The 11,015-nt window shown below is 38.0% G+C and overlaps 2 protein-coding genes across 2 annotated transcripts in view; both read left to right on the top strand.

Annotated features, from left to right (window-relative positions):
• Positions 1-218: 218 nt before the first annotated feature.
• LOC101621331 (olfactory receptor 4C15-like) lies at positions 219-1,154 on the top strand. Its single transcript, XM_004682805.1, has one exon. It carries the CDS (start codon positions 219-221, stop codon positions 1,152-1,154), a length of 936 nt encoding a protein of 311 aa, XP_004682862.1.
• Positions 1,155-10,703: 9,549 nt separating this feature from the next.
• Positions 10,704-11,015, top strand: part of LOC101629161 (olfactory receptor 4C11-like) — a 6,974-nt gene continuing 6,662 nt past the window's right edge. Inside the window, exon 1 of the mRNA XM_004683538.1 lies at positions 10,704-11,012. Within this exon, the coding sequence (XP_004683595.1) occupies positions 10,704-11,012 (309 nt within the window). The remainder of the gene's footprint in view (positions 11,013-11,015) is intronic.

Here is an 11,015-nt window from a genome sequence, read left to right as displayed (position 1 = left end):
TTTATTTTCACTTCATTTTCTAGACTTTCTACTACCACCTTTAACACATTTCTGGTATTGAGTTCTTCATGATGACCTAAGCAATTAAGATATTTTTACTTGGAGCCAATTTTATTATGACTATGTAATATCTTCTACTAGTCTTAGAGGAATTTTCCTCAATATTGTGGGGTCTGTAACCTCACTCTGGTATGTTTCATCTTTTCTTTCTGGAAGTCATGCACAACCAAAGCTTTGTAACTGAGTTTGTCCTCCTGGGACTTTCACAAAATCCAAATATTCAGAAAATTGCCTTTGTTGTATTTTTGTGCGTCTACGTTGCAACTATTGGGGGCAACTTGTTCATTGTGGTGACAATCGGCAGCAGCCCTGCACTCCTGGGCTCCCCAATGTACTTCTTCTTGGCTTTCCTTTCCTTCTTGGATGCCTGCTTCACCTCAGCCATTGCCCCAAAGATGATCGTGGACTCTCTCTATGAGAAGAAGACCATTTCCTTTGAAGGCTGCATGACCCAACTCTTTGCTGAACACTTCTTTGCTGGGGTGGAGTTGATTGTTCTCACGGCCATGGCCTATGACCGTTACGTGGCCATCTGCAAACCCCTGCACTATTCCTCTATCATGAGCTCAAAGCTCTGTGGGGTTCTGATGGGTATAGCATGGACAGGGGGCTTCCTGCATTCTATGATTCAAATTCTCTTCACTTTCCAGCTGCCCTTCTGTGGCCCCAATGTCATCGATCACTTCATGTGTGACTTGTACCCATTACTGGAACTTGCCTGCACTGACACTCATGTCTTTGGACTTTTTGTGATCGCCAACAGTGGATTTATCTGCATCTTAATCTTCTCAATGTTGGTTGTCTCCTATGGTGTCATCTTGCTCTCTCTGAGGAACCACAGTTCTGAAGGGCGGAGGAAAGCCCTTTCCACCTGTGGGTCTCACATTGCAGTTGTGATTCTTTTTTTTGTCCCCTGCATTTTTGAGTATGCTCGGCCTCCAGCTGCTTTCTCCTTTGACAAGATGGTGGCCATCTTTTACACCATCCTAACCCCCTTTCTCAATCCTTTGATTTACACATTTAGGAACAAAGAAGTGAAAAATGCCATGAGGAAGCTATGGAACAGATTATTTGTGGTCTCTAATGATAAATAATACACTAATGTTTAAAAATAAAGTTGCTTTCAAAAGTTAAATACTGTTATGCAAAAACTATAAAAAAAGGTACTAGTTGACTGTATAAATAAAGGAATAAGAACTTTAGCAAGACTGTAATAAAAATGTTTTACTGTGAGATTACGTATCAACCTGCATTTGACAATTAAGTATCCTCATCTGTAAATAAAGTTTTGGATTGTATGCTCCCTTAGAATTCAATAATTAAAAAAAGAATAAAAGAAAATATCTGAGCACTCTCCATTTACTCTGTACTTTGAAAATCCTTAAACTGTTGCATGCGCAGATTTCATATTTAGAACACTGGTTGAGAGATTTTAGGTTGTTGCAAATTATTTTTTCAGCTGCCTCCTCAAGATGAATATGATGGGGTCTGTACTCAGTGTCTTCAATATGTTCTTGAAAACCTTTCTTCCAATGAGAAGCTGTGGGACTCTGGAGTTCAAACCCTTTGCTGACCTCAGCACAGAGCTATCCAACACCTCAAGAGCGTCTCTGCTCACAGAAAGAGAGCTACCCACACCCTCTCCTTGAGTCTACCAGGAGTTTCTATATTGGGTACACTTTCATTTGAAAGTTTCAGCCAGAGGTGACATTTCAGGGAGTGTGTTAAAAGGCTGACTGCCCTTTGAACACATGTGAGTTTTAAGCCCTTAAGTCTTCTTTGCCACAGTCCATAACTGTGCCCACTCCCACTCTGGTTTCGAGCAAATGACTGTGTTTGGGTGAGGAAAAAGAGCTGAAGTCAATGATGAAATTGGGGGTCAGAGGACCCTTTCTTGCATTGTTTAACTGCTTTCCTCCTTTTGGTCAAGTGTCCTGTCCCCCAAAGTTACTTCTTTCCCCACTATCTGCTCATAGTGCTCCCTCTCCTGCTGTGACTTCATTCAATCTCTGCCCTTTTCTCTTCTTCACTCTTATTCACTTAAGATATTTCCTTCACCATGCAGTTTACAGAATTTGGTTATGATGTTGGGATGTGAAATTAATGTATGTATTAATTTCATTATTGTATGTAATTACTGTATGTAATTAATTAATGTATGTAATTACATTATTCCCTGATGGCTCAGGATTTCTCATTTCTAGTGTGCTGTCTGCTTGATGGCTGGGATTTGATGTTTTATATGACTCATGGAGACTCCTAGAAAGAGGCTAATTATGAGACTCCAACTAGTTATAACCTGTTTAACAGGTTCTTTAGTAGAGTCCAAACTTTATACACAGAGGACAACAGTGTAAATAGTTACACCTACTTTGAAAGAAAATGTTCAGTTTAAATGATAAACATAGATGAGAAACCATTAAATGATAATATTAAATGAGGAAGCAGGGTTACATTATTTAATAGGTATGTATTAGTAAACTTTGTTATATATAGCACAGAAGATAGAAGTAGATGTGTATTTAACTGGTGATAAAGATATTTTTTATTTTAGTCAAAGAATTAAAGAATTTGAAGAATTCTAATGTGATACTTGACCTTAATATTTATAACCTGAAAAATTTCTAGTGTCAAAAGTAGGTCCCAAATTGTCAACTTCTATTATATAGGTAGGAGTTTTTCTAACCTTTCAGATTGAGGTTATACTTTACATTAGATAGCACAACCTTTTCTCTTATCTTTCCCAATGTCCCTAAGCTAATTCACATTTTATAGCATTATCATTAAACACATAACAACTCCAAGTCTGATTTTCATTTAGAGTTCTGAAGTAAACTTTATGTTACTATTTTATTGTAATACAAAATTTCAATGAGCTGGTAAATCATAAGATTATTTCTATATCAGAGTGATGACATCCAAATACAATTTATGATAAAAAGAAAAACAAAGTAGGAATAAAATATGCATTGCTTTAAAGTATACCATGCTAAAAATCTAATTGCAAGCTGCAGACTTATCAGTGAACACTAGTTGAACTTGCTTTTCATTTTACTGAGGAAACTTAAGCCATCACACTAGAACTTCACAGAGTCACACGCCCTATCTGCTCTCTGCCAGCATTCTTTCAGTCATCTGGCACTTTCCTTCCCACCACTATAAGTACATTACCTGTGCTCCTAACCAAAGCAACCAATCTCAGTACTGATGCCTTAAACTCGTCTTGCGGAAGTTTTTATGAGGACATTCTTCTAACAACATCAAGCCGCCATGAAAACAACATGTGAAAAATAGAGGCAGAGAACGAGACCTATGACGTCAGATTGGTTGTTAAACCTCTGTGGTGAATATTCTGCTACAGGCCCAATGATAAGGAATTCTGCACAATAGAAGAAGCCAAATTGAGTTCTGTCTTTGAAAAGGTTGTATAAATTTTGTAATTTAATGAATGATGAAGGTGGAATGATGAAGTATTGACTAAAGAATAAATTCCAGAATGGCAAATGGTTGTCGCACATCTCTCCATTTCATACATTTCTTTGTGCCTCTCTCTGCCTGTCTTTCTCTTTCTTTTTGGACTTGCATACCATGCTTGTTATATTGTCTGACACATACCATTATTTCAATTTTTGATAAGTCACAATTGTGTATCTTTCTATGGGGTACAAGCTGATATAAAAATGGGCAAGATAAGAGATGACCCACAAACTCCTTGACATGAACCTTCTCTGAGGAAACTTTGTGAGCTTCACCCAATTTTCCCCTTAATTTTCTTTTACCTTTAAAAAAATTATTTTTATTTATTTTTCCTGAGGTAATATTTAGGAACCCTCAGGTTCAGGTATCCACCATCAGGTATCACCACCATAGTGTGCCACTACCAGTTACACCATAGACCACTGTGCTTCCTTCCTTCTCTTTTCTTACCCCACCCCTCCTCCCCCTTGGTACTTCAGTTTTCAAGAGTTAGCTTGTAAGCTAGTTCTTATCTGTCTCTTACTTTATATTCCACATAATCGTGACACCATCAGTTATCTACCTTTCTCTTTTTCCCCTCAATTTTTATCCTACTGTGCATTCCATCAGATAAACCAACATGCCATTCTCCATTCTTTATTTTCAAAAAAATAAGTAGTGGGGCCCTCCCTGGTGGCGCAGCGGGTTAAAGCACAGCACTGAGAAGCTTAAGCCACTTCCGCATGAGTTCGATTCCTGCCTGCCCTGGAGGTGACCACATGGCGTGGCAGACCTCTCTTGACCCGCCCGCTGCTCCCCTCAGCAGTGTACTTCATCCATCTGCCTGTTCTGTTACCCACTCTGTCTCTGGTGAATCCTCTCACCCTCCGCATCTCTGGCCTGTACCCCAGTTCTATATGAATAAATAAATCTTTAAAAAAAAAAAAGTAGTGGGCCCTCCCTGGTGGCACAACAGGTTGGGGCACAGTACTATGAAGCTGTGTGCAGCCACTGCAACACAAGTTCCATCCCAGGCCAGAGAGGTGTCTCGCATGGGATGGCAGACCTCTCCTGGCCCACCCGCTGCTCCCCTCAGCAGAGTATTTCCGTCAGTCTACCACAGACAGTCCAAAGTGTCAGGGCAGGCAAGCTCCAGTATTGGGTACAAGTCACACATGAAGTGACCGATGACATTGGGGCCACAGAAGGGCAGCTGGAGAGTGAAGAAAATTTGAATCGTACAATGCAGGAAGCCCCCTGTCCATGCTACTCCCATCAGAACCCTACAGAGCTTTGAGCTCATGATAGAGGAATAGTGCAGGGTTTTGCAGATGGCCATGTAGCGGTCATAGGCCATGGCCGTGAGGACAATCAACCCCACCCCAGCAAAGAAATATTCAGCAGAATGTTCCCCCCTCTGTCTCTGGTAAATCCTCTCAACACCCTGCACCTCTGGCTTGTGCCCTAGTTCTTCTATACATAAATGGACAAATCTTTAAAAAAATGAGAAGTGAAAAATTTTCTTTTTCTCCAGAAATTGTTTCTGATTTTAATTGCATGAGCTACAAAGATCAGGGACTAAGAGAATAACAGAGCTTGTTGGATTAATTTTTGCACATTTACACAAGGAATTTGTCATTCCTTAAAAGCAACTACTGGTTTTCTAGTCACACACTATATTTCCTTGAGACTGACACTGTCTCTTTTCCCTGAACTCAGCACTTTCCTTTATAAGTGCAGAGACATTGCATCCTAACGGAGCAAGGAGACACTATATTCTATCATAATACACACGGTGTTTTATTCCTGAAGGGAATGAAGAAAAATGAAAACAACTTTAAATAGCAACCCAAGAGCAGTTAAAAAAAAGAATATTCTAATTAGTGAGGGACAGAAATGTTTTGCAAACACTGGAACAGTTTAAAACCTGCTAACTTTGTCTTAGGAAATCATACTGTTGGGACATGCCCAAGCCCTAAGGGGAGCTGAGAGACCATTCTATAGTTTCATGACCTCTCAGGGAATCGCTTTAAGTTCCAGTTGGAAATCACGTAGAAAATTTTCGTTTCTTTCTTTTTTATGTTTTTCTTCCCTCAGATCATGTTGAAGATCGCACTGGAGAAGCAGTGGGGAGCATTCTTTACCACTTCCCCTGGACCTGTTCTTTGTCTCTCTCTTGAACATAGAAGTGAGACTCAGATGCCTTCTTCACATTTTGGCGAGCCACTAAATGGGCTTTTATGGATAGACAGTCAGAGATTGTCATACCTGCATTTCCAAGGAACTCACAAATGGTGAGAGCTATACTTCATATTTTGTATTTTCAGGAAGCATTTAAACTGTGATTAAAACTTCAGACTACTGTGTTGTGGTGGGTAGCTGCAAAATGCGTGGGTCTGTCACTCTAACTATGCACCATTGGGCCTAGTTATGTGACTTTTATGATTCTAGATTATTCATTTTAATGGGAATTATAATATCACCAGTCTCAAATGATTTGGAAACTTAACTTAAACAATGCATGGGGGTGGGGGGAGGTGTCAAAGTAACTTTATTTGAAACATAATACTAGATAAGTAGGCACTGTAGACTCCAAAGGGTTTTGGAGGGGAGGATTGGAATACCTACTACATCAAATCTATTTTCAGTTTTTCAACTTCATGTTAAATCTAAATAAGTTAAAATGCAATAATACATCTAATTGTCTTAGTTTTCAGGTAACATTTGTTTATTCTTTCTATATATTCTCATTTATCATTCATCTTCAAACGCTTTCCCTATCCTGATATTTTAGATTAAAGGCGGAATATGAGCTGAATAGGGAATTGTAACATAGGAGCATTTAGTATTCAAAGCCCTATCAAATAGCACAGGGAAGGATATAAAATGTAAGAAAGAGGAGCAAGTGACAGCGCAGTTTTTTGATTTTAAAAAGTCTGCTTAATTATCTCTAAGTACATTTTGATGTAAAAAGCATTTATTTCTGCTCAGAATTGTTCCCATGAACCCAAATATCAGGAGCTCTGAAATGCATTAGTGTCAATTGTGGCTTCTCTCTCTTCAGTGAGCTAAATCAATATGAAAAGAGAAAAAAAAGGTACTGTATCCATCAGGAATCACACAGATGCAAATAACAAAAAAAATTTTTTTGTCAAATTCCCATGATATTAAGAGTATAAAAGAGGAGTTATTTAGATAGATAAGAGCAACATTGTGGGTAGAGAAGAGGAGCAAGAAGAAGATACAAAGACAACCTGATTCTTAGATTTCAGGGAAAAGAACTTGCATTGCTGTACAAAGAACAGTTTCTTATTTTTGGTTTAAACAGTAATCCTGGGTAAAAAAAGTACAGTGGATTTAAGGAACTTAATGGAAAGGTAATTAAGAATGGGATTTTGACCTTATCTTTTAACTTGGAATCATCATACTGCTCCAGTTAAAAAAGTATACACCAATATAATTAATCTGAACATCTATACACACACACACACACACGAACAAATACAAAATGCTACATACATTAACCATCTACTTTTATCGCATCATATAGTTTTGAATGTTGAAACACTATTTCAGGAAGATTGCTGTTATTAGGATCATTTTGCTGTGTAACAAAGGAGAAGGAAAGTGTGGGCAATGGGGAGAGTGAGGAGGAGGAATTCTCAAGGTCACTGTTGCAAGAGACGCTCACAGACCACAGGTCACGGTCACAAGCACAGGAGCCAACTATCTTGAAAGTGTGTTAAGAAAAGGACATGCACGCTTCTGGGAGAAAGAAGAGAGAGGCAGTTGCTTCCTCTAAGTGTACGTGAAGTTAAAGGTGATGTCGAGTACGTGAAGTTAAAGGTGATGTCAAAGTGAGTTTAGAGGGTGGGGGCGGGGACTTGACTCCATGATATGATTGTTTTGGAAACTCTGTGATAGTTTAAAATCATTTTTCACAAGAGATTCTATGTTAACATGTCAGTTCTATCCCCAAAATTATTGTAATGGATAGAGAATGAGAGAATGAGATTATGCTCAGACCCCATCTCATTCTGGACATTTAGAGAGAAGTTATGTGTTGTATCTTTTAAACTTGATTTAAAATCATTAATGTAGTTTTCATTATGTCAATATGCATATTAAAAATAAAACCTTTACATTTTCACACTTGCTTTAAAATTTTATACTCAAATGTCTATACACATTAGCATTTATTACAATTTTTCTTTTTTTTTACTTAACATATTGCAAAAATGTTTCATTATGTCCTTAGACATTAGTATTTCATTAATAGCAACATGTGCTATTAATTTGTTGTGGTCTGATGTGCATAAACCTCTTCCTATTATCCAACATTTTATATATTTTAAATGTTTATTAAATTTTAAAGTCCATGTTTATGATCATGGACTTTAAAATTTACACAATTTAAGAATAAATTTTACACTTGAGTTTGCAAATATAAAGAATACCAATGAGTGTGTTTACTGGACATGTTTGCTAGCATATTACAGAAAGAATTAAATGAATGTAGCAGTTACATTGCAGTTTCAGAACTGGTACAATTTGAAATATCAAAATACATTTTACTACAACACTCAACTTTTCAGCTCATGGTTTATGTGTAAATATTGCTTAAAATAATGCTGACAGTAGTATTTCACATTTTCCACTAACTTATAAATTCTACAATACTTTTAAAATATTGCAACAGGTGTTACTATATATTTTATGGTAGGAGATACTGAACCTTAATGCTTTCTTTAATGACCTAACTATACAATTATCACTTACATTTAATTAACTTTTACTTTTGGATTAGCAGATTAACAAAAATATTCCAGGATTATTATAGAATTTCTGTCTGTTTCTCACTTACTGTCCCCCAATTTCATCACAGAATATTACTCTGAGTATATTTGTGAAAAATCTGACATGAATATTTATACTACTCTTAACACAACACCACGTTATATTCCTGTTGAATTGAATTTTTCACTGCTGTCTTTTTTCTTCACAATTCAATCCAGGGCAACATACTGCTTAAAGACTCATTGCCTTCTAAGTGACTTAAATGCACAACTTTTATGATCAGAAACATGAGGACACTGGTTTCTGTATTTTTTTTTTAAGGTTGATTTATTTATGCATACCAAAACTGGGGTACAGGTCAGAGGTATGGTGAGAGGGAGTAGAACAGGCAGACTGACAAAGTACACTGCTGAGGGGAGCAGCAGGCAGGCCAAGAGAGGTCTGCCCCGCCAAGTGGGTCAGCAGCCTGGTTGGGCATCGAACTCTTGCTGCAGTGGCTTCGCAGAGCTTCATAATGTGGTGCTTTAACCTGCTGCGCCACCAAGGAGGGCCCAAAACTGGGCTTATTTTTATATTCGCAGTAAACCTCACTGTTCTTTAACTACCTAGGTAGCAACATGTGTGATATCTGTACATACATATTTAATTTGACTGATACATCTCTGTATTATGTACAGTTGAGGAAACAATCATTTGTTGAAGCTCTATCTACCTATGGAAAATGAAGTCAAAAGTTGAAGTAATTATCTGGATGATTCATGGAAAAACTTTCTGTGGGTAAGGGCTGACTTTTTTTTTTTAAGATTTATTTATTTGTGCATACAGAACTGGGGTACAGACCAGAGGCCCAGGGGCGGTGAGAGGATTCACCAGAGACAGAGTGGGGAGTAGAACAAGCAGATGGTTGGAGTATACTGCTGAGGGGAGCAGAGCGCCGGTCAAGAGAGGTCCGCCATGCCATGTGGTCACCTCCGGGGTAGGTGGGGATGGAACTCATGCTGAAGTGGCTTTATCTTCTTAGTGCTGTGCTTTAACCCACTGTGCCATCAGGTAGGGGCCAGGGCTGACTTTTTAAGGGAGAGAATGGGAACTATTGGTAAAAGACGTTTTATCTGAGCAGCACTTGCACATTTTACCTCATCAGTACCTTGTGAGATGAACATGTAGGCTCTATATGTCACCATTATAAAATCAGATAAATTTGAGAGCTATACATTGGGGTGATATGTGATTAGAGTGAGCCATATGTAAATAATTAGCAAGTAACTAATAAAGCTTCAAATATCTATGTATGACTTTTTCTTTTTGATGGATGCCAATTTGTATACATCAGTAGTTGGGCCATTACTTTTGAATCTATATCACTTGCCCTATATCTTTCAGCCATTAACTTCGTTAAATATAGTAAGGGTCTCAGAAGACTTTAAATTCTATTTGTGGATGGAGACAGTAGAAAGACCACCTTGCTCTGAGTTTCTTGCTGAAAAGAAAAATCTGTCTCGGGCCAGTTGGAAAGCGCTGGTTGTAGAATCAGATGTTCTGTGTTAAAATATCAGATCCAGCATCTGTTATTTATCTGAGCTTATTGAATTCTCTACAGGTAAAATCAGGATAATAACTCCTAACATGGACAGTTTCCTGATCACTAAGCCCTGAAAAAATCCACTTTTGTGCTACTTAACTTTGAGAGAGTGACAACACTCTTTAGTAGATGTTAGAGTTTATACACTTCTGTTTTTATTTAAAATGATGAATAAGGGGGAAAAAAATATCACGGCAGCTTGCCACTTGTTACTATACGGATGAGTACTTTTCCATAGTTCATTCTCTTTTATAAGGGATGATTTCATTATTAAAGGCCATATCATTTTGGATTAAAAAAATTGTGGGGGGAATAACTTTGATTTTTAAGCATATGTCAAACTGTCTGTTTTTTCTTCTTTTATTTGTGACGAGGCAGATCGGGGTGCCATCCAAGTTATCTTACCCCATCCCATGCTAATGCAGGTGTGTCTAATGGGCTGCAGTCTTCCTTACCTCAGTACTAGAATGTGGCTTCAGAATCCTCCTCAACAACACACCCCATAAAACTACTAAGTGATCAGAGTTGGCAGCTGACATACTCATCCATGTTCATATAATTAAAACTTTGGTGATATTAAGCTATTTAATAATACACATTCGTTCAAATATTTCCTGATATCTCACTATTTAACAAATATCTATTTATGAACACTCCATGATGGTAGTAGTAAAAAAGATATTTTTTTCATGTGAATACACCAAGTTGTTGCCTGTGATAACAAATTGCTTTGACATGACTTTTTCTGTTTCATAATTGCAGATTCTGTATGTTCATGGTGGTAGCGTTTAAAGCTTCCATGGAAGTCATGCACAATCAAAGCTCTGTAACTGAGTTTGTCCTCCTGGGACTTTCACAGAATCCAAATATTCAGAAAATTGCCTTTGTTGTATTTTTGTGCGTCTACATTGTAACAGTTGGGGGCAACTTGCTTATCGTGGTGACAATCGTCAGCAGCCCTGCACTCCTGGGCTCCCCAATGTACTTCTTCTTGGCTTTCCTTTCCTTCTTGGATGCCTGCTTCTCCTCAGCCATTGCCCCAAAGATGATCGTGGACTCTCTCTATGAGAAGAAGACCATTTCCTTTGAAGGCTGCATGACCCAACTCTTTGCTGAACAC

The sequence above is a fragment of the Condylura cristata genome, unplaced genomic scaffold (assembly GCF_000260355.1).
Source record: "Condylura cristata isolate star-nosed mole 26May11 unplaced genomic scaffold, ConCri1.0 scaffold00015, whole genome shotgun sequence".
Taxonomy (NCBI): domain Eukaryota; kingdom Metazoa; phylum Chordata; class Mammalia; order Eulipotyphla; family Talpidae; genus Condylura; species Condylura cristata.
This window is presented reverse-complemented; position numbering and strand designations above follow the sequence as displayed.